The sequence below is a fragment of the Saccostrea cucullata genome, unplaced genomic scaffold (assembly GCF_032062105.1).
Source record: "Saccostrea cucullata isolate Sc308-1 unplaced genomic scaffold, CSIRO_AGI_Scuc_v1 ctg76, whole genome shotgun sequence".
In the NCBI taxonomy this organism is placed as follows: domain Eukaryota; kingdom Metazoa; phylum Mollusca; class Bivalvia; order Ostreida; family Ostreidae; genus Saccostrea; species Saccostrea cuccullata.
Window position 1 is genome coordinate 351,352 of NW_026930419.1, and position 27,916 is coordinate 379,267.

At 32.0% G+C, this 27,916-nt stretch overlaps 1 protein-coding gene across 6 annotated transcripts; it reads right to left on the reverse strand.

The window, feature by feature from the left end:
• Nucleotides 1-804: 804 nt before the first annotated feature.
• On the reverse strand, nucleotides 805-27,780 carry LOC134228508 (kelch-like protein 5). 6 transcript variants are annotated; one of them, XM_062710164.1, is made up of 11 exons: nucleotides 27,559-27,780; nucleotides 21,164-21,299; nucleotides 17,798-17,863; nucleotides 12,876-12,947; nucleotides 9,321-9,392; nucleotides 8,229-9,039; nucleotides 7,709-7,811; nucleotides 5,483-5,633; nucleotides 5,020-5,065; nucleotides 3,248-3,260; nucleotides 997-1,090 (listed from the first exon to the last, which is right to left on the reverse strand). In XM_062710164.1, the coding sequence occupies exons 1-11, from the start codon at nucleotides 27,649-27,651 to the stop codon at nucleotides 1,070-1,072; spliced, it is 1,584 nt and encodes a 527-aa protein (XP_062566148.1). In that variant the 5' UTR covers nucleotides 27,652-27,780; the 3' UTR covers nucleotides 997-1,069. The 6 variants fall into 6 exon arrangements, with proteins under 6 accessions (XP_062566145.1, XP_062566146.1, XP_062566144.1 ...); XM_062710163.1 differs by having other exon boundaries at nucleotides 5,020-5,089; XM_062710161.1 differs by lacking the exon at nucleotides 3,248-3,260 and having other exon boundaries at nucleotides 805-1,090; nucleotides 5,020-5,089; nucleotides 9,327-9,392.
• Nucleotides 27,781-27,916: the final 136 nt, after the last annotated feature.

Below are 27,916 nucleotides of genomic sequence, written 5' to 3' on the forward strand. Positions count from 1 at the left end.
TGCTATTACATTTTGCGTTTACGGTTATTACATTTTGCGTTGATCTCGACGCAAAATGTAATCACGCAAAATGTTATAATTCAGGTTTATTACATTTCGCGTTGTTATTACATTTCGCGTTGTAACAATGCAATTTATTAATGTCAACATACTCGATAATTATGTTCAAATTCAGGTTAGTTATGTCAATATGTGACTTATTTTTGTCAACATGCAAGAGAATAAGTTGCCTGTCCACATCTTATATGCTGACATAATCATCTTGCGTGCTAACTTTCTTACATGTATCGTGCATTTTGACAGAAATAACATGTTTATATAATGATGTTGCACGTTCAGATAAATAAGTCGCAGGTTTACATAAATACATGTTTGTTGCATGTTAACATTAATTATCCTGCATGTTAACTAAATGGTTTTTTATGCAAACCTCGATACAATCCAAGTTAAAAAAAACCCCACTTTTTGTTAGTGTACATGCAAACCTCGATACAATCCAAGTTAAAAAAAACCCCACTTTTTGTTAGTGTTTAGAGCTTTCTTAAACTCAGTTTAAAAACCTTTTCCATGTACATATATTTACTTTCATCAAATTTCATGTTGCATTACTAATGAACCCTGGACTGATCATTTATATCGTATGGGCATTTTTCTAGTTTTATAAATCCAATGACAAACGGAAAGAGGAAAGGGGGGGGGGACTCAGAGTGTTTTAGTCCACTGACCTCCTCCTACATTGAAAGACAAAAATTTATCAATCACAATTAATCAAAAAAAAACAAACCAAACACACATTTTCCTTGCAATGATTTTAATAATACCACACATTCATTTATACTTATCAACAATGTACAATAAAAGTATTTAACCGTTTACAGAAAACATTGAATTTGGATAAAAAAAAATAAACACCGAAGAAAAAAAACATTAAAACACCAAAGAGAATTTTAGAAAAAACATAAAAATATCAAAGATTTAAAAAAAAAAACATTCAAACATTAAAAAAAACTGCGGCCTTTAGAATCTCATGGACTGCAGCTGCCAAATGGGGGAGTTCTCAGGGATTTTTCTACCCTTCTTCTTGGGTGACCTGCAAACAAAATAGGAGACCTACATTTAGAGGGTTGAAAAGACAACATAAATAAGACAAATACAGTAGTCTTATTAATTCATTTGACGGCTTTATGACAATATATTATATCTTTGTTACTTAATTGGATTCAGAAATTGATTAAATGTTGATATTATAAATATGTTGGCTGTGATTTAAACACAATATAATAATTAAATAGTTACGTTAAAGAAATTGATATAAGCAAGTGATGCACAAAATTATATCTAAAAAATAGCACTTGAATTTAATTAATGCATGCAAGTGATTATCGGACTGATCAACACCCCCACCTTAACACGATTAGATATGTTGCCATGCCTAGCAAATTAAGTAGGCCATGGCCCTAGAAATTTGTCAATTATCTTAACATTTTATTTAAGAACAGGATAATATGAAGTAAGTAATATTAAATAAAAATACCTATCTACAACTGTAGATTTAAGGAATCACTGTCTAGTTAGTATATTCCAGGGCATCAATATAAAGGGGAAACATTGATTATTTTGTTATCAGAAGCCCAAGAATTACAATAAATTGATTTAATGTTTAATTATTATATGTGATATTATATAAAACTGAAATTAACAGTGAAAAATTGAATTATATTACAATTTCAATATAATTTAATGTAATTTAACTTTAAAAATATATATATATATTAATTACATGGAGGACTTCCATGCCAATTTCAATGTCCTCGCCCTCTCGTCAAACACATAGGCAGCCGCAATTGTGTTAGCATCAGAACAGAGACATACTGCGCGCGAAAAAGGATTTGCATGCATATTAGGCCTCCTTAGCCATTCCGGCAGAATTATTAAAGGAATCACTGTCTAGCTGTATTTATTGCAGGGCATAATAGTGGGAAACATAAAAATTTGCATAACGGGTGAAAACAAAACTTTTCATTAACTTGTTGCATTTGGCATACACATTCCTTATATTTCCATTTCATTGTAAAATAAAATTGTAGATTTAGACTTTAAAAATGCAGACATAGATTTAAATTACATGAAGATTCCCATCCCAATTTCAATAGTCCTCGCCCTCTGACGTCAAACACAACGGCAGTCGCACGAGATTTTAATGCATATTTGGCCTCCTTAGCATCAGACTCAGAGACAGATGCGCACGAGATTTGCATGCATATTAGCCTCCTTGTGTGCCTATTATGCCTAATTTACATTCCAGTAGAATTATCAAGAAATTAACTCCGCTAACTTTCAAAGAGTTATCACAGAAAAAAAAATTAGAAATGGAAATATTCCTTAATATAAGGGCAGTATTGATTATTTTGTTATTAGAACCCTCCAAGAATTACAATAAATTGATCAAATTTTTAATATGTGATATTATATAAAGCTGAAATTAATGAAGTGAACAATGTGAATTCATGGGTCTACAGTTAATTTACATGTAATTTTAAAATATATGTTATTCATATTAATGATATGGATAAATTGAACGGCAAGCCTATGAACGCCCCCTCCAAAGATCAACGTACTAAATGCAGGCCATTTTGTGACATGACTTTAAGAACACATACTGGAATGAAAGAGGAATCTATAGTATGTCAAATTGTGAATTGTTGAAGTTATGGTATAAAAAATCATTTAACATATGCAATAATTTAGCCCTCCCTGATTTTTTTTTTATCTTATACACCCCCCCCCCCAATAAAATGATATTTAAAATTATATTTTTTTCTTATCATTTCTCTTTCTCTCTCTCTGTGAATAAATTCCAAATATGTACCAATTTATAATCTACTCTTCATACATTTTCCAATGTTTACATGTACTTGTAATTGTACCTTGACCTATGGAGAGAACGATCATAGGCATTTATGCCTGCTGTTCAATCCATTTCTTTATATGAATAAAATATATTTTAAACTAACTAAAAATGAGGGCTGTGCGTTATTGCAGCAATAGCGGTGCTAATATGTTGAAAATAAAAAAAAAAACTTTTCATTAACTTGGCATTTTTCTTACATAATAGTCATAACAGATGAAACAAACATACAAAATCATTATTATAACTGAAAAGCCTCTGTTTGAAAAAAAAAATAGAAAAATTCATTTTATGCAAACATGTAGTTCAATGTGATATTGTAAAAGAACATATACATACCTCATCCCAATGTCTCGAGAAAAAGCAATTTTATGGATAAAAATGAACAATATGTATTTAAATGATGATATCAAATTAAAAAAAAGAGCTATAGTTTACCCTGCACATGTATTTTGCATTCTTCAAGTAGGAATGCTACCTTGTTAGGATTTTTAATCACATTCTTGCAGTTTTTTCTTTACAAGTACTTTAGTTATACAATTGTTTATATTAAATTAAATAACTAAAACTTGTTTTTTTTCCAAAATGTGAACATTTTCCACAGGAAAATTTCTTTCTTGTTCACAAATAGGATAATATTTTCAAAATATTCAAACTATTTTCATTGAAACAAATCCGTTTTATTCAAAACTTATATGTTGTATAATTTCGTTTTTTATTAATTTAACGAGGTCAGGTCTAATTACTAGTATGTCTGCCATAAGCATTTTGATAATTTTTTTCATAATTAATTTTTACTGTTATATTTATTGATTTAAGATTAAAAAATCGAACTTTTACTGTCCCGATTTCGAAGGGGGCCATCTCAAAAGTTTTAATATTGGACCCTATGGGAATTTCTTGGAAAAGCACCAAATTATCACATTTTTTTTCTCCATATTTTTTGTATCTCTGACCTTGAGATTTCTTTTTCATTCAAATAGATGAAAGTTATAATAAAAAAGTCACCAAATTGTGAAAAAATGGACCATCTAGATTGGTCGAGGAATTAATTACTACAATACCTCTAAAATTGCCATATGGCGGTATAGATATATGTCAGTGCAGATGAAATATCGGCGCATATGATTTTTTCGGTAAAAAAAAATAGCTATGTTTTGATTGCTAGTATGTTTCTTTGGATGTTCTGTCATCAGTTTTTAGCATAATATCCATAGACGTCTTGAACACACAAGCGAATCACGCGTCATTCTTCAGCGTCATGCATTGCTAACAATATCGGAAATTATTGAGGTCGTTAGAGCCATTTTAGCGTTTTCTCTAATTATTGTCATAAAATCACCTTTTCAGACCTGTATGTTCATTTTGTATTAAATCAAAATATTTGGCAAAGGCGTACAGTCGCACAAATGACTGCTTGAAATTAAAAAGCTGCACAAAGTCATGCATACTCGAATTAGACTCGGTCTCGTCAATTTGTTTCATACTCTTCTGAAACCTCAGGAACATAAAGCAGTTTTAGCTTGCTTATTTCAGTATAGTTTGAGTCAAATAATGTGCAATGATAGAAAACATACAAAAAATTAAACTGGCCGTTTAAAACAGTGCCCTTTTTTTATGTAATTTTAAATTTTAAGAGTAATTAAATATGAGTTACTGAAATTTCAACTTGTGGCAATGAGACAGGTTCGTTTGCCAGAAACCACATTGCTGAGAGGTTAAAGCAAATGACTGGAAATTAAGACTGCCTTAAATTCACAGTCTGGTTCATTTTCTTCCCCTCCCATTATATTTGGTACTGTGAGCAGACCTTGGAATAGTCAGGAAAGACCCCAGGTTTGATGTCTATGAGGTCTGAAAACCTGAATGGGGAAGGGCTTTGGCAGGCAGATGGATGTGACCCATGAAGCCAGAAAGCTCAGTCAGTAGACATGACTGGACATTCAGGGGGCACGGCTTCGAATCTTTGTCTGATTCATTGTGTATATATTTCTCCTGTTACAGTCCGTTAAATGTTCCCCTCTACCTCAACCTTCTGATAAAGGTTTCATGCACTTAACAGGAAAAAAAAATGGAAAAATTTAATCCCCCCTTCCCAAGAGTTAGCATACCTTTTGTTTCCACTTCTGGAATCCTTCCTCTGTTCTGTTGCTTCACCTACAAATTTACAGATAAGAATAGCTGTAAATATAAATGTTCTCTTGTTCAGAGGTAATACTTTTTTAAAATGACCCTTGGACAGCCTTTTAAATCAGAGCTTTGTTCAATTTAATTTTCCTATTTTTAAAATTAACCTTCCTCCAAATTAATGTTTTCTGGTCCAGATGGCCTCCTCTAATACTGAAAGCTGTTTCCAAATTAATTTTTATATTCTTAAAACTGACCACAAAAGGATGCTTAAAGTGATAGGAATTTAATATAAAAGTTGCCCTGTATTTCTAGAGAAGTTTAAAATGTTAATTTTAGGGATGGGGAGTTTTCTATTCTTGGTGAGTATCAATCATACTTTTTTTATGCTAATTTCAAATTAAGATTCAACGTCTAACTTTCCCAATAAATATAAACTAGGCTTACATTTGGAAGTTCTATACTGCTCAACCTTAGGACTCTGCTCCAGCAGCATGCACGGAGAGCCCGCGTGACAATTGAAGTCTTGCGCCAACTCCTGGGACATAGGAGTGACTTCTACTTCCACCTCGTCTTCAATGCTATTGGAGGATTTGGCCTGTTTTGATAGAATGGACGAAAATGATTGGAATGAAAAGAAAACAAGCAAATTCAAAGAATTGTAGTACCCGCGCTTTCTGTGTCTTTATGGGTGAGATGTTATTTTTTATGACATATTGTGTCTAATATGAACACCCTTTCATATGTCATTAGAAATTATCATTGAAGTTCATTTTTTTTAAAAAATAAAGTCAATCGTGAAGGTCAAGGAGTAAAAAATCATAGCATGCTCGGAATTATCTTGTCACAGGTAATGCACATGTCAAATATGAAAGCCCTATCTCTTCTCAATATAAAGAACAAGATGTGTTTGTGAAACACTGATGACCCCAAAGGGTTAAAGTTCTTTGTATCCAATGAAAGGTCTTTTGACAAAGATTACATATGTGAAGTAGGAAAGCCCTAGCCCTTACCGTTAAAAAATGATGGCCAAGGTTAAAGTTTTTACATAAGTATGAAATTCTCCAAGGTCAAAAGGTCAAAGTCGTTGGTATCCAATGAAAGGTCTTGCCACAAAGAATTCATATGTGAAATATGAAAGTCCTAGTATCTACCGTTTAAAAAGTTGTGACCAAGGTTAAAATTTTTTTGAAAAGTAGTTAAAACTCCAAGGTCAAAGGGTCAAAATTTTTGGTATCCAATGAAAGGTCTTTTCACATGGATTACATTTGTGAAGTACAAAAGCCCTAGCCCTTACCATTCAAAAGTTATGGTCAAGGTTTAAGTTTTTTCATAAGTACGGAAATTTTCAAGGTCTAGGTCAAAAGGTCAAAGTTGTTGGTATCCAATGAAGGCCTTGCTACAAAGAATATATATGTGAATATGAAAGTCCTTGTACGTACCATTCAAAAGTTATGGCCAAAGTAAAATTAAGAATTTTTGTGTAAAAGTGGGTCAAAACTCCAAGGTCAAGGTCAAAAGGTCAAATTTGGTGGTACCCAAAGAAAGGTCTTGTCACAAGAAATACACATGTGAAATATAAAAGTCATAACTCCACGTAATCAAACGTTATGGGCAAGGTTAAAGTTTTTGTGATGGACTCACAGACGGACAGACTGACCGACAGACGGATGAGATTTAATGTCCTCTCGCTTTCGCAAAAGGAGGGGGGGGACAAAAAATCTTGTGACTGTTATTGATATGCAAAAAATTTTCACAGGAATATTCATATAAAGACAGAAGGTGCACTATAGCGAAACGATTTAAGGTAATCCGATCCTCAGGTTCTTAAAATCAAACATTGACTAATTGAAAATGCTCACAAAAATGTCTCTAAATTTTCAAAGTAACGCTTTTTTACCCATAATAATTCTTCAGACTTCATATTTCATGTTAATAATATTATATAGAGAAAATAAGTAAAACTCAAATATATTTTCAGGAATTGCGAATAAAAACACCTGTTATGCATTTTCCAATTTAAATTTGATCAATTAAGACATTTTTGAAATGAAAATCATAGGTATCCAGGCTTTTGAAGAAATTCCATTATGTTTATCCATATAATGTATATTTCTTTCTTTTATAATTAATTCAATCATTTTACAATGCAACGTGTATAAAGATTCTCCTGTCATTGCAAAGCTCTATGACTCACTTCGAATTTCACATCATGTTAATAAACATTGGTATTTATGGTTAGATTAAAATGAACATCAATTTCTTCACATATGTATTTTTAAAATGCTTTTACGGGGTAAAAATTTCAACTTTTAATTAGACCTTTCTGATAACTTCAAAGAACCTTGAAGCACTTTAAGAGGCATATAATTAAAATTATTGCATGAAAAGATTTAATTTTCAAGCTTCATTTTGAGACTTTTTGAATTAAATTATAAAATAAAGAGTTGTCCTTCCTGGCTGAGGATCGGAGTCCATTAAAAGAGAAGGAAATATTATGCAAACATAAATTAACATGTTAAACATTTCATACAGTATATATTTATAAATAATGAGACAGAAAGCCGCATTTCATGACAATAATTATCTTTAAAAACCATTAAAATTTATGGTAAAGTTACAGAATTAAACAAAAACGATATAAAGATTTTTTGTAAAATATAGATGACCTACTTTTAAGTAATCGCTGACACTTTGTGGACTATAGACCCCGTCTCTTTTGTTTACAGGGACGTCTAATGGATCCTCCTCATTGAGCTCCAGTGAGGTCCTCGCCCTTATTAGGTAAAACAAAATATTTGTGTCAACATAAACATTCTCAGTAATAGTAGGGGGCATTAAAAAAGTATAATGGGGGTCGGGGCTCCTATCCTACATGTTATTGGGGGTGAGGAAATTTAATGGAGATTTACAACACGAAAAGCAACAAAAAACCATTATCCCTTAATGTAAGGAACAGTTATGTTGTGTACTGAATTTCAATGAATAAACATGTATTCTAAATAATTTGTAAATGAGATCCCGTAGAAATAATTAAAGGTAAGAAGTTAAGTGAAATTAAAAGGATTTAGAAACTCTTATAAAAGGATGTTGAATTAACTTCTTATACAGAGCGTAACTCATTTGTGTTATGGAACATTTTCAATACTGATTTAAAATTGTTCTGTTATAAATAAATCAATAAGAAAATTACCAATTGGCCATGGTTATCATGTTGACGCAACTCTGGTTCTGCCTAAGTATTGGAAATTTTTTGAAACAGAGAAACAGCTCTTTGTTGGTCATAAGGGGGAATCTCACACATCTCATGATGGTCTCTAAGTGCTGGACTCTTTTTTCATAATCATGGTGATGGAACCATGAAATGGCTGCCGAGAATATTTCGAATTCCGACCTGACCATAATATTCTCATCAGACAAAATTAAACAAAGAGTTTCGACGTCCAGGTCGAAAAATGCCGGACACTCTTTGATTTTCAAAAAGTTTGTCGATATATTCCTGATAATCTTGTCACTAATTTCCACTGCTTGTAATTGTGCCATATTTGGCAACAGTTGAAGCTGGTCCTCACATTTCATCTGTTCTATTTTCCTCAAATATAATTTCCTGATTTGCTCGACTTTAAAAACGAGAGAAAGTTTCATGACATCCCTCCAACAGCCCATGTTGAAATCAAGCCTTCCAGTATAAATGTAGGCTAAAAAGGAAACCAGGGCCTCTTCTGACACCCCCCTGATATTTATAACTTTGGGGGCCACTTGTTCCTTTGAAAAATGCTCCCTTTCGAAAACTTCAGCGAATAGTGGGCTCTGTGAAGCCAATACTAATTTATGCGCTGGATATAATTTATTTCCCAACTTGAATGAAATGTCACACATTTGTTGTTTTTCGTATTTCTGAAAAACATACTCTCCTACATGTGTGTAGTGGGAGACTTCATTTAGGCTCTGCTCTATAGCAGGATCACTGATCTCTCGTTTCGTATTTTCATTAAGATCCTCATCTGAAATGGCAAAATCATAAGATGATAGACAAAACACTTCTTATATCCTGACTCCGCTGATTCCTAGAAAGGGCACAACATTCTGGATTTAACAACATTTTTTAAACAAATTAAAACATTTTAAACCATTGAAAAAAAAATGAAAGGGATTGTTAGTTTTTATCATATTAGGCAACATTTCAAAATACATAACATCTAATTTAGAAATTTAAAGTTTTACTGTAGTCTTATTATGTATATTAAATACTCGGATTGAAATTGAGGATTATAGAATAACTTACGAGTACCATTTATGGAGCAAGAGCTACCTTCACTAATGCTGCTCCTTGGAGACTGGCTGTAGATTCTCGATGCTGTAAATGTGAAAATGTTTGTGTAGTTCAAATTTATAGTAAGCAGAATTGCGATAATACACCACTTGATTATCTATTTAGGTTAGTGTTATAGAAGCAACAGCATAAATCCTGAAATTAAAACACACATTATCTTTACCTGACCAATGAACAAAATTTGCATTTTAATAAGTATAATACAATTATAATATAACCCTATTCTGAAGAATGTCTCATTAAATCTGTTTTAGTTGCTCTACAGCTGAATAGAAATACATTGCTACAAATTAGAAAATATATTTACTAGTATATATTCCTTTCACAAAACAGTTGTCATTCTGCATAAAAATATATTTGCTTTATTGATGTTAAGTCTACAAATATTTTTTACTGGATATTGAGTACCAAAAAGTTCAATTCTGATCTTAAATAAGTTCATATCAGAATATAAAAAACCCTCATGGATTAAAATGAAAAAGGAAGAAGGTCATTAATAAAATTTAATTACAAATTCTAATTTCTTGCACAAAAATTTACACTTTATATATCTTTATTCTCCCTTGTCTTTATATAAAAGGAACAAAGAATGTATAAAAAACTAGAAATATGTCCATAGGACATGAATGCCCCGCCAAGGATATATTAGTAAAGCAACATGAAAATTTGTATGTGTATAAAATTTGATCAGAATATCTTGAATAGTGATGCAGCTGAATTGCTTGTTTGAAAAAAAAGGTCAGATCCAGCATCCGAAGCAAGTCTAGTAGTGTCCATCCCTAGATGCATCATCCATGCAAGTTTGGTTCAGGCAGGGCTTTTAGTTACTTGGGAATGAAAATGTAGGTCAAAGATCTTTAACAAGTCTGGTATCCATTCTGGAAAATGTAAAAGTTTGATAACACCATCTTGAATGGTATGTTTAAAACTGAGCTAAACACTAATTTTGAAAAGTGAGGAAGGTCAATCCGTGCAAGGTCAAGGTCAACAAATGTTGATGCAGTTGCATAGCATGGTTTGCTCATCAATAAAATCAGTTTTTATCATAGGTCAACATTTCAAAATGAAAATATCTAATAGTTTATGCAGTTGAAACATAGCCATGATTTGAACAAGCTATAACACAAATCTATCAGCAATATGACACTTTGACTGAAAGATATCTGAGAAAAGATCTTTGAAAATGTTTTAGTTATATTCATGGCAAGCAGATGCATAAACACAATTTTGGTTAAGATAAAAGCAATAGTTACTTGGGAATAAAAATAACTCATTATCCAGCAATCCGAAGCCATTTTAATGTCCATCCCTAATATCACTGCAATTAGGAAGGGCTTATATTCTTTGGGAATGAAAATTTAGGATACAATCAAATTAGAAAATTCTTGTAGTCATGTATATATTCCATCCCAGATGCATTCATCCATAAAAATATATTACCAATATTTGAATTTTGATAACAATCTTAAATGGTATGTTTAAAACTGAAAAACCTTTTTGATCTAAAGAAAAATGAAATCAAGGTCAAATAAAATTTGTCAAGGTCAACTGGATGTTGATGCATTGCAAAGAATCATAATATCTATAGCATGATGAAGTTTGATAAAAATTCTTGAATATTTCTTTGAAATTACATATATAACACAAAGTGTTATGTATATACTTAAGGAACACGGAAGAATGACATGAAAAACACTATATGGCCAATTCATGCAAAATTATATACTGATTTAGGAAGGCCTTAATTCTTTGAATAAATATGATGAAAAATTGATTCCCCAGTCAATATTTGATTGAGCCCCCAATATATCCATATATAGGCAGCTTTTCTGATTGTTGTACTTAAGAACCTAAAAAAATTAATTCTGAGGTAAAAATTTTGTTATCCTTTATGATTTGCAAATAAATTTGATCCTTGAGGACCCTTGGACAAAGATTCCATTTTAATTAATATATAACAAAATTATGTATTACTTAACACGTGATAACGAACTAAATAATGACTTACTAGTGATTAAAAGGCTTATATATTATAACAAATTACCAGTGATTAGAGAGATAAAATAATAATAATTTCACAGTGATTTCAATGATTATATAATAACTTAACAGTGATTAAAATGATTACATACATGTTATAATTTCACATTGATTACAAGGATTATATAAAAACTTATCAGTAATTGGCCAAGTTTTCAGTCAGGTGTAAATTTAGAATGGCTTACAAAATAATTATTGTATTAATTATCTACATAAAACTAATAAACTTGAGACTCAAATAAACAGTTAATTCTCATATTTAAACCGCCACCTTTTCTTATTTAGAAATCATGACGGTATAACGAATTTGACGATGAATTGAATTTCCCATCTTTTAGAAACAAGAAGAGTTACCTTTCTTAGAAATGCCATTTAGCATTAATTTTCTATTCTAATTATTACATACATGTACATGTATATAAAAACATTTCTGATTGAAAATATTTCAAGTTATATTTTTTAATATACAATTGTAAAACAAAATGTGCAGTGTGAAATAAACCAGTAATTAAAAGAATAATATATTATAAATAACCAGTGATTACACGGATTATATAATAAAGGCATCTTAATAACAAGGATTATATAACTTACCAGTGCCATTTATGGGGAGACATTGCTGGACTTCCCTGTCACACTTCTTGGTGACGATCTAGGGGTGTTGGATCCTATCAATGTGAAAATGTCTATGTAGTTCAAATTTATAATATGCAGGAATGAGGCTATATATATCAATTAATTCTCTATTCAAAATAGATTCTTAAAAAAGCAACAAACTAAATCCTGAAATCCTGATTACAAGGATTATTTATTAACTATCATTGATTACAAGAATTATATAATATAAAAACCAGTGATTACAAGAATTTTATAATAAATAACTAAATAATTTAGTACCTGTGATTACAAAAATTATATTAAAACTTAAGGGTTATTACAAATATTATATAATAACTTTAGAGTGATAACATGGATTATATAAAACCTAACAGTGATCACAAGGATTATATGATAAATGACCAGTAATTACAAGAATTATATAATAACCTAAGGGTAATTACAAATATTATATAATAACTTAACAGTGATCCCAATTATTACATAAAAACGTAACAGTGGTAACAAGGATTATATAGTAATTTAACAGTGGTAACAAGGATTATATAGTAATTAAACAGTGGTAACAAGGATTTTATAGTAACTTAGCTGTGGTAACAAGGATTATATAATAACTTAACAGTGGTAACAAGGATTATATAGTAACTTAACAGTGGTAACAAGGATTATATAATAACTTAACAGTGGTCACAAGGATTATATAGTAACTTAACAGTGGTCACAAGGATTATATAATAACTTAACAGTGATTACAAGAGGTTATAAGAACTATCAGTGATTAAAAGGGTTACATGATAACTTAACAGTGATTACAAGGAGTTTATAATTATTAAGGATTATATAACTCACCACTGCCATTTAAGGAGCCTTCACTGGACTTCCCTGTCACACTTCTTGGTGACCGTCTTAGGGTGTTGGATCCTTTCAATGGGAAAATGTCTATGTAGTTTAAATTTATAATATGCAGGAATGAGGCGATAATCAGTAAACTCTCACCAGTGATTACAATGGTTATATAATAAATAACCAGTGATTACTAGAATTATTTCATGAATTATACCAGTGATTATTATATAATTACTTAAGGGTACTTACAAAGATTGAAAAATAACTTAACAGTGATTACAAGGATTATGTATAATAACATATAAACAGTGATCACAATTATCAGTATTTGCCTATGATTACAAGGATAATTTAGCAATGAATAATGTATCAGTTAACAAGGATTATAAAAATATACCAGTAAAAATAGGGTAAAAATATACCAGTAAAAATAGGGATTATGAAATAGCTTACCTGTGTATACAAGAATTTTGAAATATGTTACCAGTGATTGTAATAATTAACTAGTATATGAATGGATTTATATAATAACTTACCAGTTAAAACAAGGAATATATAAAAACTGTCTAGCTATGACAAGGATTATATAATAATAATAATAATAATAACTAGATGAGATCTCGTTGCGAGCAACGAGTAGGTCTTCCTTTGAATTTCTAGATAAGATGAGATGTTATTTTGACTGAGATATTTGTTAAAAGAGAATGACATTAAGTTTATCTTCATTAATTCTAAAGTTTCTGGTTTTTTATCCAATATTCTGAACATGTTTTGTTCAATATTGCTTATAAAAATACTCCCTCTTTTCGAGACGTAAAGCATAATTAATATAGCATTTTGGCCCCTGGTGATCCCCTATTACGTAACATTAGATCAAAATTTTATAACATATTGTTGCATATCGTGAAAATTAATATCTTTGCTTCTCAAAATGTATACTTAGTACAAAATTTTGATCATTAAAGATTTAAAGATGAAAGACTTATGGCCCCTCTGAGCCCCTAATTTGAGGAGTCGGACCCTTTTTCTTGACATCAAACGAAAGGTCTTGTGATTTCAAAGACATTTTGTTCTACACCTATACAGAGATTTCTTTTCGTTTAGGAGATATGCTTGATGTAAATATTTAGGGGCCACTCCTACAAGTCCTTAATGGGGCCGTTTTACAAAAATTCAAACTATGCATATTGTTTAACACATTAATCTATCCATCTTTTCTTCAATATTGCTTATCAAAATATACACCCTTTTTGAGATATGAAGCATTAAAGATTTGACATTCTGGCCCCTTGTGATCCCTAATTACGTAACATATGATTAAATTTTTATCATATATTGTTGCAAATTGGTAATATGAACATCTTTGCTTCTGTTATGTATAACAAAATATTGATCATTAGAGAGTTATAGATAAAAGACTTCTGGCCCCTCTGAGCCTTTAATTTGAGGGGTTCAGCCCCTTTTTCTTGATATCAACGAAAGGTCTTGTGATTTCAAAGACTTTTTGTTCTACATCTATTCAGAGATTTTTTTTCATTTAGGAGATATGCTTTATATGAATATTTAGGGGCCACTCCTACAAGTCCTTAATGGGGCCGTTTTACAAAAATTCAAAGTCTACATATTGTTTAGAACATTATTCTGTCCATCTTTTGTTCAATGTTGCTTATCAAACTATTCCGCCTTTTTGAAATATTAAGCGTCATAGAATAGACATTCTGGCCCCTTGTGACCCCTAATTACGTAACATGTGATCAAAATTTTTTCATATATTATTGCAAATTGTTAATATAAACATCTTCGCTTCTGTAATGTATAACAAAATATTGATCATTAGAGAGTTATAGATAAAAGACCTTTGGCCCCTTTGAGCCCCTAATTTGAGGGGTCAGCCCCTTTTCCTTGATGTCAAACGAAAGGTCTGGTGATTTCAAAGACTTTTTGTTTTAAAACTGTTCAGAGATTTCTTTTCGTTTAGGAAATGTGCTTTATACAGTATAAATATTTAGGGGCCACCCCGAAAAGTCCTTAATGGGGCCGTTTTACAAAAATTCAAAGTATACATATTGTTTAGAACATTAATCTATCCATCTTTTGTTCAATATTGCTTATCAAAATATTCACTCTTTTCGAGATATGAAGCGTCAAAGATTTGACATTCTGGCCCCTTGTGACCCCTTTTTACGTAACATATGATCAAAATTTTATCATCTATTGTTGCAAATCGGTAATATGAACATTTTTGCTTCTGTAATGTATAACAAAATATTGATCATTAGAGAGTTATAGATAAAAGACTTCTTGCCCCTCTGAGCCCCTAATAAGAGGGGTCAGTCCCAATTTTTTGACATCAAATGGAAGGCCTTGTGATTTTGCACTTTTTTTCTTCAATATGCTTTAACAAATTATGAACAGGTATGAAGATATGAACCAAAATGTGTCAAATTTTGTGAGATATTTCTGAGACATTTTTTCGGGACCTACCGAGCTCCGGCGCCTTTCGCGCTAAAAAGATTTGGAGACCCAATTACAACTCACCAAACCTTCCTTTATTTTCACTGAAAATCTTAAGTCGATATCTTAAGTCGTTTCGGAGGAGTTTCCTGGACAAGCCGACCCTCTGAAAATCAGAAAATCCTAAATATCTCGAGATAAGAAGTGACGTCATCAATCAAAAAAATTTCCAATAAGGTTCAGATCAATACCTACCAGATCTGAAAGTTTCGTGAAATTTGGACGAGTCGTTCTAAGAACTTGCGTGCACAAAATCGGTTGGAATAATAAAAGGGAAAAAGAAACCGAACGAAAACAAAAAGGTCTTCCGTTGGAGACGGAAGACCTTAATGATTGGATTTATATAGTGCTTTTCTAGCATAAATGCTACTCAAAGCGCTTTACAATCATTATTACCCCAGCAGACCTTAACAATCCAGAATCTTTCTCAGTGCAAGCTGCCGTAATCAGCGCTAGAACACTAACATTCTGACAATATCTTTCACTGTCTATAGCCAGGTACCTCTTTTACACTTGGGTGGAGTGAGGAAATTCGTGTAAAGTGCTTTTCCCAAGGACACAACGTCGACTTACCGTGGCCAGGATTCGAACTCACAACCTTTCGGTTTGGAGTCCGGCACCTTAACCACTAGGCTACCGACGCCACTGATAACTGATAAGTGATAAAAAGAAATATACAATTACTTACCAGTGATTTCAAAGATGACATAATAACTTAGAAATTATTTTAAAAAATAAAAAAAAAACCAAGGCAACTTCATATAATTCTAAATTACTGAAAATACCAAGAAAAATTTGAAATTAACTCACTGTAAACATATTACATTTAGTGGTGTATTCTAATTAGCGATTTTGGTGGTAAGCCGAGAATGCCTTGTATATCATACAGGTATATCCAGCACATTTAGATTGCCCTAAATCAAATCTACGCTAACTTGTTGAAAATTCAATTTCCGCAAAATATCGTACACGCCAAATATAATACTTTTACAGTAAAATTACATTACACTCGGCCTGTCGGGCCTTTATGTCATTTTTAAAACAAAATTGAAAACAAAAAATTGATATAAAAAGAAAATAAAGAGCATAGAAAGATATAGGCCATGAAAAACAATGTACATGTACATTCAAAATGATGAAACAATACATATCAGAATTAAAAGAAATACTCATAGATTAAAATGAATGCAAGATGGTCATAAAGAACATTTAAGGTATTTCTATCCTCCTGTGATGTCATAGGTTTTTAAAAAGACAAACCAAAAACTGTTATTAATCTAAAATCATATCCATTAGATAAATATCTTTAGGAAGAATTCTTTTCAATAGCTGTAATACAAATAATTTGTTAGATAAAAGTAAACATTAGAAGTCTGTGAGACAATTAAAGCTCACTAGTTATAAAAAAAGATACTGACATCAGATTAATACCAAATTAAATTGTTGCATGCGTGGCGCAGTGGATAGAGTTGCGAAGTAATGAGTAAGGAGTTGATCCTTATGCCCCGGGTTCGAATCCCACTGTTAGGTATTGAGATCTGTCCATTGGATGAAATGACAAACCAAGGTCCCGTATCGCTGTAGGTGCTGGCACGAAAAAGGACCCCTCCCTGCTTAAGGTATACGACCCATATAAGGGCCAAAATTTCTAACCTTAAATATCAATTGTTTGTAAAATATTCTTATATCATATTAAAGCATTTTAAGGTAGAAAGTTATTTACCAAGAGAAATTTTAAAAAATTTTATTGCCTAAGCAGAAATTTATTATTGAAGATTGCATTGAAGTCTATGGAAAGAAGTAAGTTTTTTAAACTAAAAAAATAAGTACTTCAAATATCAAAAAATGCTGTGGTGAAAAGATGTAGTTTATCATTCGGAATGGAAAAAAAATTAGAAATAATTTTTTTACCAGACAAATGTTTTAAAAAAATAATTTTATTGAATAAAATCAAAGGGAGATAACTCTTCAAGAACAGGAAAAGGTCATAAATTAGGACATGTCCCACTCTTACATTCTTATACTAAAAGATGAAAAATTATTCTAACTGCACTAAGTATTCAGCCCATACATATTTATTATGCATTCAATTCCATTGAAACTGGGGCTAATATGGATCGGATACCTTAATGGCCCTGAGTGCTGAGTATGGGACAAAATTTGTAGCTCTCCACCCGCAAGTGGTGGCGTCTCCATATGAATGAAAAGTTCTCGAGAGTCAAGAGGGACATTTAACAACATTTCCTCAATCAATTGCAACCAATCAATAAAAAAAAATCCCATCATATGGCAAACCTCAGCAAAATTTCCAGCAATTGCAATGAGTAATGTGTTATGTACGGTACGGACAGACACACAATGGTAAAACAGTATACCCCCCCTTGCCTTCAGACTGGGGTATAATTACTTACCACTGATATTTGAGTAGCTACCCTCACTGCTGACAGTACTAAGCGAGGGGCTGTATCTTTTGAAAGCTGTATAAATAGAAATGTTTAATTTTTGTGTATTGTAAATTTAAAAAGAAAATCTTTGAGCCAATACTCACAATGCTGAGTATTGCATGTATCTCACTTGTACGTATGTGTGATGATCATATGCTTAATGCAGTTCAAGAAATTATTAAACAATTATAGTGTGACCCTAATATCACGAAGAATATGTCCTAAAGTCTTTGTTGAAGATAAATATAAATTAAACAATATTATATATTGATTATTGATTTCTTATTTTTTCATTTAAAGTCTTTGTTGAAGATAAATATAAATTAAACAATATTATATATTGATAAGATTATTAATTTCTTATTTTTTCAATTAAAGTCTATGTTGCAGATGAGTATAAATTAAACGATATTCTATAATATTGATCATAATTATTTTTTTCACCTAATTTAAAGTCTATATTGAAGATAAGAATAAATTAAATGATATTATATATTGATCATAATTAATGTTTTAGACTCTTATTTACAGTGATAGTGCATTTAAAACTAGGAGAAAACAAGATGTGTTTGTGAAACACTGATGCCCCTGTATGGCAACATAGTGAAGGTTAAGCTTTCTCAAATGCAGATCAAATATGTTGGTACCTAAAGTAAGGCCTTTTTCACAAGAAATACAAATGTGAAATATAAAACACTATCATCACCTATTCAAGGGTTATGACCATGGTTAACATTTTTAAAGTAGGACAGACTCTGAGGTCAAGGTCAAAGGGTCAAGGCTGTTGCTTTCTAAAGAAAGGCCTTGTCTCACAGATTACATATGGGAAGTATAAACGTGCTGGCCCTCACCGTTCAAAAGTTATGACCAAGCTAGGTTAAAGTTTGTAAAAAGAAGGTCAAACTCCAAGGTCAAAGGTTCTTGAAATCTTGTCAAATGTATTACGCATTTGAAATATTAAAGCCCTAGCCATTACCATTCAAAAGTTATGACCAAGGTTAAAGTTTTTCGTAAGTACAAAAATCTCCAAGGTCAAGGTCAAAAGGTCAAAATTGTTGATTTCAAATGAAAGGTCTTGCCATTTAGAATTGATATTTTAAATATGAAATTCCTAGTCAGTTATCTACCATTTTAAAATTAGGGTAAAATTTTGGATTTCTTGTGTAAAAGTGGGTAAAAATTGAAAGTCAAGGTCAAAAGGTCAAGGTTCTTGATATAAAATGAAAGGTCTTGTCACATGGAATACATATGTGAAGTATGAAAGCCCTAGTCCTAACCCTTCAAAAATTATGGTCAAGGTTGTATTTTTAGAGTAGGTCAAACTCCAAGGCCAAGGTCAAAGGGTCAAGGTCCTTGGTATCCTATGAAGCGTATTTTCACAAGGATTAAGTATGTAAGCCCTAGCATTTTCGGTTTAAAAGTTATAGCTAAAGTTGAAGTTTTTTCATAAGTACAAAAATCTCCAAGGTCAAGGTCAAAAGATCAAGCTTGTTGGTATCAAATTAAAGGTTTTTCCACAAACAATATATATATTAAGTATTAATGTTCTGGTGTATACTGTTTAAAAGATATGGCCAAAGTAAATCTTCAAAATGTTTTTGTAAAAGTGGGTAAAACTCCAAGGTCAAGGTCAAAAGGTCAAAGAAACACGCATGCTAACTCTCGATTCCCGCCTACATTTTGGAACCATTTAATTCAATATGAATAGCAATTTGGCCAGAAAATCTTTGTTTAATACAAAGAACAGTTCAATGGTAATTGATAAAATGTCCTAATACCGGCACTAAACAGTAAATTATCCATAATTCCAGCTCTTGAAAAAAGGGGGGTAGACGATATTTTCCATTGAAATCGGAGTTTCAAGCATCACCGTATTTTGAAATAGTCTTAGATATGATTAAATGTTCCTTATATCTTTTCTTGTGTTTTAGGCAAATAAATAAGACATAAATATTTCAATAAAATATAATGTTTCAGTTGTATATCGCTTTGAAATTGGAGGAAAATAAGCATTTTTATCGTTTTTAATAAATAAAAATATGTTCCCCCCAGTGTCACACAAAAAGCTTTGGTATGAATTTGTGAAATACCATTCCATATTACCTGTAAAAAAGGAATTTTTGTGACACGGGGGGAAAAGATGTTTTAAAAATATTTTCCGTTTTCCATTGATTTCTATAGTGAAAAACACAAGTTTTACCAAAATTTTAGAGTTATCTCTCGTTGTTTTCCCAAATAAGTAATGTTTTATGAAAATCCATATAATTATCTATAAAAAATATAAGAAATTCATCGAATATGTTAACTTTTGAAAATTGACTTGGAGGTAGGCGGGAGAACAATACTATCGTTCGCAGTTCTTTGGTGGTAACCCAAAAAAGGTCTTGTCACATGGAATACATATGTGAAGGATGAAAGCCCTGGTCTTAACCCTTAATAAATTATGGTCAAGGTTGTTTTTTTAAAGTAGTTCAAACTTAAAGGTCAAGGTCAAAGGATCAAGGTTCTTGAAATCTTATGAAGCGTCTTTTCACAAGAATTATATATGTGAAGAATTTATGCCATAGCACTTCCTGTTCAAAAGTTATAGTCAAGGTTAAAGTTTTTTAAATAAGTACAAAAATCTCCAAGGTCAAGGTCAAAAGATCAAGGTTGTTGGTATCAAATAAAAGGTCTTTCCACAAAAAATAAATATGTTAATTATTAATGTCCTGGTATATACTGTTCAAAAAATATGGTCAAAGTAAAAGTTCAATTTTTTGTGTAAAAGTGGGTCAAACTCCAAGGTCAAGGTCAAAAGGTCAAATTTGGTGGTACCCCAAAAAAGGTCTTGTCACATGGAATACATAGGTGAAATATGAATGTCATAGCACCACTAAATCAAAAGTTATGGGCAAGGTTAAAGTTTTTGCGGACAAACAGACTAACAGAGAGACAGACAGAGAGACAGGCAGATAGACAGGCGGACACAACAAAAACTATATACCCCCGAATTTTCGTTTAAGGAGGCATAAAAAAAAACATTGTTACAGTTGGTTTGAAAATAGTGAGTTTATAAATATTCCTCTATAAAACACAAATGAAATTCTTCATAAAAGACAGCATATTATTTAATGTAATGAAAAAAAAAAAAACATGTAAAATTTGTGAAAAGATAATGAGCACCATCTACACAAAATTAGTTTAATTTTGACCCAAATCAATTTTGTTAAAAAAATTTAAACATTCAAGAAAAGGGTCTTAAATTGCATGCAAGATGGTTATTGACAAAAATACAGGATTCCAATTCTTATACTGTCGTACAAGAATTTGAACTACACACATAATACGTACCACTGCAACCTTGTCCAAACTCCGGCAATTGGGGGGATTGTTGTGCAACCAGGTTGCTTGCTCGCCTGATGTTGCTAGTCACCGGCTCAGACGGAGGAGGCAGGGTTGCTGGTTTGGATTCAGCTGTTTTCTGGAGCTTTTGAAATAAAGTTGAATAATAAATATCATCTTTGATTAAGAAAAGTACAATAAAGCATGAGAACAAATGTTCAAAGTATTTTCAATGGAAAAGTTTAATGCACAAACAATTCTTACAGCAAAAATTTTTTTTTTCAAAATTATTAGAAATTATTCACTCTGCATATATAGAAATCCCTTTTATGGCTATTAATAAGATTTAAAACACTCAGTTTATAACATAAGTTGATGGAGATTTTGATATCAATCTGAATCTTCAATGCTTTTAACATGATGGGTATTTGCACTGGATTAATTCTAATGTAATTTATATTTTAAACTAGAAGTCTCTGTCGAGACAGTAGCTCTACTGGTTTGTACTTATATTAAAGGAGGAGAAAAGAAGCAGTTTGGACTTAAAAACTTTATAAAGTCAATAAACAGAATAATGATCCTTGATTAAGTCTCTTTCTGTGGCAAGATTGCAATAAGACTACAACTGTAGGAGTAGCTTTTAATTAAACTTTTCAGAATTTTCAATTTTAGTTACGATGGCAACATCAATCATCAAAATCAAAATCACAAAGCCGATAATTATGTATCTCAATATAGTCTACATGCATGCCAAATTATATAACAATCAGACTTAAACTGTATTTGGAGTAGCATTTTCAAAGTATTTCCCAGAAGTTTCTATTTTTAGTAACCACGGCAACACATCCAAGTCAAAATACCAGACCAAAGCTGTAGGAGGAGAAGCATTTTGAAAAATTGTTTACAGACAGACAGTCAGACAGACGGACGGACGACGGACGCATTACTATCGCATAGGCTCCTCTTGTCTCTGACCAGTAGAGTTAAAAAAAAAAAACTTATCTGTGCTTACAAGACAGATTTAAGATCTAAGCCACCCCCCCTTCCACTCAATAGGTTTTTCTCATGTAGGTCAGGAGTAATCTTTTGTCTGTTTCAGACTGTTTGAGTGTTTGTTCATTGGGTTTCTTTTACGTAATTAACTGAGTTTTATTTTTTAATATAATTTTTTTTTGGGGGGTGGGGGTGGGGGGGGGGGGGTGGGGGTAAGACCCTTCCCTTCAGAAAAAAAAAATTCTTAGATGTATGCTTTAATAAGTGCATTGCATTATAATATTTACTGGTAAATTGCCTGTCACCACCATAAGAAACTAGAGGTACTGTGAGCAATGAGGCTCACTAAATGATACCCCCACCTCCCATATCATGAAAATAATGGCAGTAGGGGGGGTAGGAGAGGGGTAAGACCCTTCCCTTCAGAAAAAAATCTTCGATGTATGCTTTAATAGAGGGCGGAGCCCTCTCACGGGCCCGTCTTCCTATAGGTAACACGTATGTATATGAAAAATAAAAGAAATCTATTGAAAACTATTTGTCATTTACAATACCTATGGAACTGAGATTCTCGTTGTTGATGAGACTTTCATCAAAGTAAAAACATTCAATCCAAGGATAATGTGTAGTTATTCTTTTTTACTCAAAATCAAATCCATTAGTAATCAGACCCTTCCTACTTTCGTTTTAGACGTTTAGATTTATTTATAGTTCGCGCTAACAAGTAAAACAGCATTTGATTGGTCAGAATTTCCCTGAAGGCGGCGCTGTCGTCTGCACTATGGAGGAGCGGATCTATCTGTGGCCCCTTTCACAAGAATATTCTTATTTATTTGTTAAATAAAATTTGCCAATAATAAATGTCTTCAGGATTATACTTGTCAATACATACCAAGCTAGAAATATAGGATTTTTTTTTGACAGTATAATTTTTGTCAGGAGACTCAATAAGAGTGTGTGGATTTCTTTTTTTCTTTTCCCTTTTTTTAAGGTATCCAAATTATTTATGAATATCTACTTGTACATGGATACATAAATATTTAACAGGTCTATGGAAGTCTGAATCTCATTTTTGTTGTGATTTTTTGAAATTTAATATTTTATTTTATTTATAAAGTTTTTCACATGACAAAATTTCAGTTTCTTATAAAGATCACTATCAAAAGAAAAAATCTAATACGATGTATGCATTTAAAAAATTCAAAAAGATTTTTTTTGACAATTGGAATTACATATAAAGTCTAAATTAGAGCAGGAAAAAAATAAGTTAAACAATGTATAATGTACAGTCTGGAGAGGTAGTTGTTCAGTCTACATACACACTGTCGGGTATCCGCGCCGGTTGTGACATGTTTGGATGCGGTGAAAATGGCGTAAAATGTACAAACGGGGAATACTGTGTACCTTTTCCAAGTCTATATTTTGGTAAATATTAATTTTTTTCTCAATTTCTTATTGAAATTTTATAGGTATCTGGTTAATCTGAATGACGTGTTTCAATTCTGTTTATAGAGTTCATTAAATAACTCGTTGATGCACTTTTTTATCGATACACTTGACATTCATACCCCTTTAGAAAGTTTTAATTCGTGATTGTTAAAATAATATCAACTATATTTAAAATCTGAAGCAGCCAAAGGAAAGAGAAAAATCATTTTACATTTAAGATATTAAACGTGTAATTTATGTCCCATACAAGAAATGTATTTTAAAACCTTTTTATTTTATGTACCCATAACAAATATAGTACGGTTTGGATGATGGGAGTGTTCTGGTTTGGATGCAAATTCAGCATCTACATGTTACGGTTTGGACGGTCTATAGTTTCAAATTTCTGAATCCTGTAGAGCTATGCGAACCAGTTTGCTTGTTTAATAACCCTTACATGGAGGAATTGGCGTTTATGATAACATATATATTAATATCAATTCATAAAAAATTAAATTTTCACAGGCACATAAGAAGTCACCTTTCCCTTCTTCATACAGTTGTTTTCATATAAAAATGTTGAATCCCTTTTTCTCCAAACGATTTAAAGGAAAGTTTTCGATCACATCCCCTTTTTTCTTTAAAATACTACATAAAATAAATGTAAAAAATGTTAAATTAAATGAAGAAAAAAAAATAAATCGTATAATGCATATTCCGTCAACAGTCCTGCCCCATTTGTAAGGCAGATCATCCCACGTTTCCAACTTTCGTTGATGCTTTTGCAACGCCCGCGAGGCGCACTGGTTAGAGCGTCTGCTTTCGAGTTGCGAAGTAAGTAGTCAATCCTCACGTCGCAGGTTCGAATTAAACTGTGGGAGAGAACGATCCTTATAAGGCGAGGTCCCCTGTCGCAGTACGTGCATGTAGATGATGCTCACAGCTGTATTGAGCGACTGATCGTATAATGCCAGACCCCACTTTGCAGAGATTTTTACTACATTGATTGCATACGTTATATTCTCCCTCACTATGAATTTATTTTCTAAGTATGCGAATAATAAGAAAAGAACTCTATATTACATACGCATTGAATCCGAGGTGGGGGTATCATTAAATAGGCATGCATTGAACATTGGGGCGTTGGTTACCCCCCCCCCCCCCCCCTTTTCAACAGGCATATAATCAAAAAAAGGTAAGCATTATATAGAGTGTTTGAAAAAATGGCAGAGGAAGTAATTAACACCCCCCCACACACACACATGAAATAGGATTTTCGGGATTGGAAAATTTCAATTCTTTTTTTGGTCCATCAATTAGCCCCCCCCCCCCCCCACCTCCCCAAATTTTGCTTCCGACGCCAATATGCCAGGTACTCGTTATAAACTTTTATTTTGCATTGTATTATATAACTATAATATTGATTAATTTTATTGTAAATAATTATTTCATGAATCAATATTTTCAGAAAATAGTATGTATTGTACATATAAACCGAATATGTCTGATGACATAATAAGAGAATGAAATGAAATAAACCTAAAAGGAATCAGTATTTTGACTTTAAGGGCTAAAAAAAAGGGGGGGGGTCGGCTTCTTACACCATTTCCCCCAAAATATTAATCATAATTAGCCTCTTGCTGTGGAACTTGTTCATTGAAAGGCCTGTAAACCTACTCTCTTTTTGCGGGGTTGCAGTACTGTCAAGTTATCCTTTCATAGTATTTGTTTGTGACCCCCCCTTTTTTCTAAGTATGATTTATGAAGTCCTGATTTGTTACCATTTATTTCGTTTCTAGGTAAGTTTTCAAACAATTTATCTCGAAACCCCTCCCCTTCCTTTAAAAGTGTTAAAATTGACATATACTATAATGTTAAGTATGATTTATATCAAAGAATCTCATCCAATCCGTATCAGAACTTCATCAAAACCGTACACAGTTTTGTAAACACTGGCATCCAAACATGTTACGTTGTTCTATAGCATGTCACAATCAGAACAGTTTCTTTGCATTAAATCCATGGATTAATGGCAGAGCTACAGGATAAATAATTACTTTTAAACAGAGGCTGTCTCTCAGTTGCAAAATTACATACTACAGATTCCATTTAAAAAGACTAAATCCTTTCGATGAGTCGAAGCGGTTGATTGACTCCGCCATTTTCCCTGCATCCAAACATGTCACAACCGGCGCGGATACCCGACAGTGGTAAATGCATGAAAATATCCACAAAGTTATATTGTTCAGTCTACATACATCTTTCAGTAAACGCATGAAAATATCCACAAAGTTATATTGTTCAGTCTACATACATCTTTCAGTAAATGCATGAAAATATCCACAAAGTTATACGTTCATAACTTCTCAAAAGTGTACCCTATTATTATATTATTCACAAGTGTTGGTTTTGAAATTATATAATTAACTATTAATGACAAGAGTACCAGAAAAAAATTTAATTTTAAAGTTTTTTCCCCAGATATATAACTGTTTTCGATACAATTATGTTAGAAAATCTGAAGACTATTTAAATCAAATTTGTTTTTTTTTTAAAAAAATGAAAGGTGAAATATACATTTTTCATTAAAGTAAAGAAAACAATAATTATAATTAATGGGTTGTCAATAATGTAAAATAAAAAGAAATAAATAAAAAGAAAAAAGATATGTCACAACAGGGACATAGTATTAAATGTCCCTGATCATGCATCCTTTAGTTTGCATTTTTTTCTAATAAAAGTTGTGATGCTGTTAAATTTTCAACTCTTGTGATAGTAACACAGTCAAATGTTGGTCTGATGATTAGATTCATCCAGGAAGTAGATCATCTGTCTGTAGTTTGGGTCCCAAGTTCGCCTTCTGATCTGGTCTTGATAATAATATTGTTCTTACTTTAGATGACAACATTACCATGTAATGGGAGTAATAACAGTTGAGAAATGACTTGAGGTTTCTAGATAAGTTTACAGTTGTTAGATAAGCATATAAATCAAGTAGTGAAAGAAAAAGAATTGGTGCTCAGAAAAAGTCAATGAATTGATTATTTTTTTATATTACTATTATTTGTTGGATATACTAGTATTTTGGAACAAGTTTACTGTTACGTGTATAACTATTAAAGTTTGAGGTGTCATTGGACGGAGGCGTCTCACATTTCTTGGGCCCGGTATGTTGAATCCATTACTAGTCCAATGCATGCCCCTCTTTTTTCCCACGACGTTCTTTGACTTTAAGTGCATGCTCTGGCTAGACAAACATTCATCTCATGATGAAATATCTTGCATTATTTGAATGAAAAGTAATGAAGTACATGTAAGAGATGGCTTTTTTTTTTTTAGTTTTTTCAAGAGAACCGAGTTCTTTGTTATGATTTTCTGACACTGACCATAGACCTGCATGAAGCAAACCCTTTGCTTTAAGTCTATGCATTGACAATTTCAGAATTTAACTGATCAACTGATTTATCATTAAACAATAAAATGTAGCAATTTTCTCTTCACGACTCCGCCCTCACTAACGGTCACACCGTCTAACATATAAGTGTATGTGCATTATAATCTTTACTGGTAAATTGCCAGTCACTACCATAAGAAACTAAAGGTACTGTGAGCAATGAGGCTCACTAAATTATACCCCCTCCTCCCATATCATAAAAATAATGGCAGTGTCCATGTTTTGCAAAGGAAAAAACCAAAAATATGTATTGGATCAGAAAGTTAAATAGGACTAGGAGGTGCAAAATGGCAAGGTGTAATAAAGATTCTGTGTAAGTTTCATCAAATTTCATTCAGTGGTACAGTATGAGAGAATTTATTCTTCTCTCACACAAAGGATAGGTACCCCAAAGCTTAACAGATGGACGTACAGACAGACAAACATCACGATTACTTATATATACCCTTCCTTAATTTTCCTAGAATCATGAAAATGCACGAATCTAATATGTAAAATTGTCGCTATGAAATGGAAGAAAAAATCTTACATTCATTTTTCTTCTCCGTTCCCACGCTTGCTGGGGGAAGGCATCCTCCCAACAGAGGAAACTTAACGGTCCTCTCTCAAAACACTCATCCATTTTTAAGAATAAAGAATGAGCCTAGCAACGGCTGTAACTAGGAAATGACCCTGTAAAATCTGAAAATTCCCGCTCAGAACACTTTGTTTCCGGAAGTAAGAGAGAGATTTTTAAAACTCCAAAACATTCATAAAATATACAAACATGTCAATGTTACTTAGAATATAATAAATATTTAAATTGATTTTAATATCCTATATTGACGGTGCGACCTTTAGAGCGAGCACAAACTCTTCTATTGTTTTAATTTAGATCGGGCTCGTCA

Bases quoted from the DNA above. Each gene is read 5' to 3' on its own strand.
- LOC134228508 (XM_062710160.1), bottom strand. From the start codon at position 27,651: ATGGATGAGTGTTTTGAGAGAGGACCGTTAAGTTTCCTCTGTTGGGAG. The intron at 12,948-17,797 runs GTAAGTAATTAT...TCCCATTGAAAG, and splicing joins TAGCTACTCAAATATCAGTG to GATCCAACACCCTAAGACGG. The intron at 9,393-12,875 runs GTGAGTTATATA...TCACATTTACAG, and splicing joins AGGCTCCTTAAATGGCAGTG to CATCGAGAATCTACAGCCAG.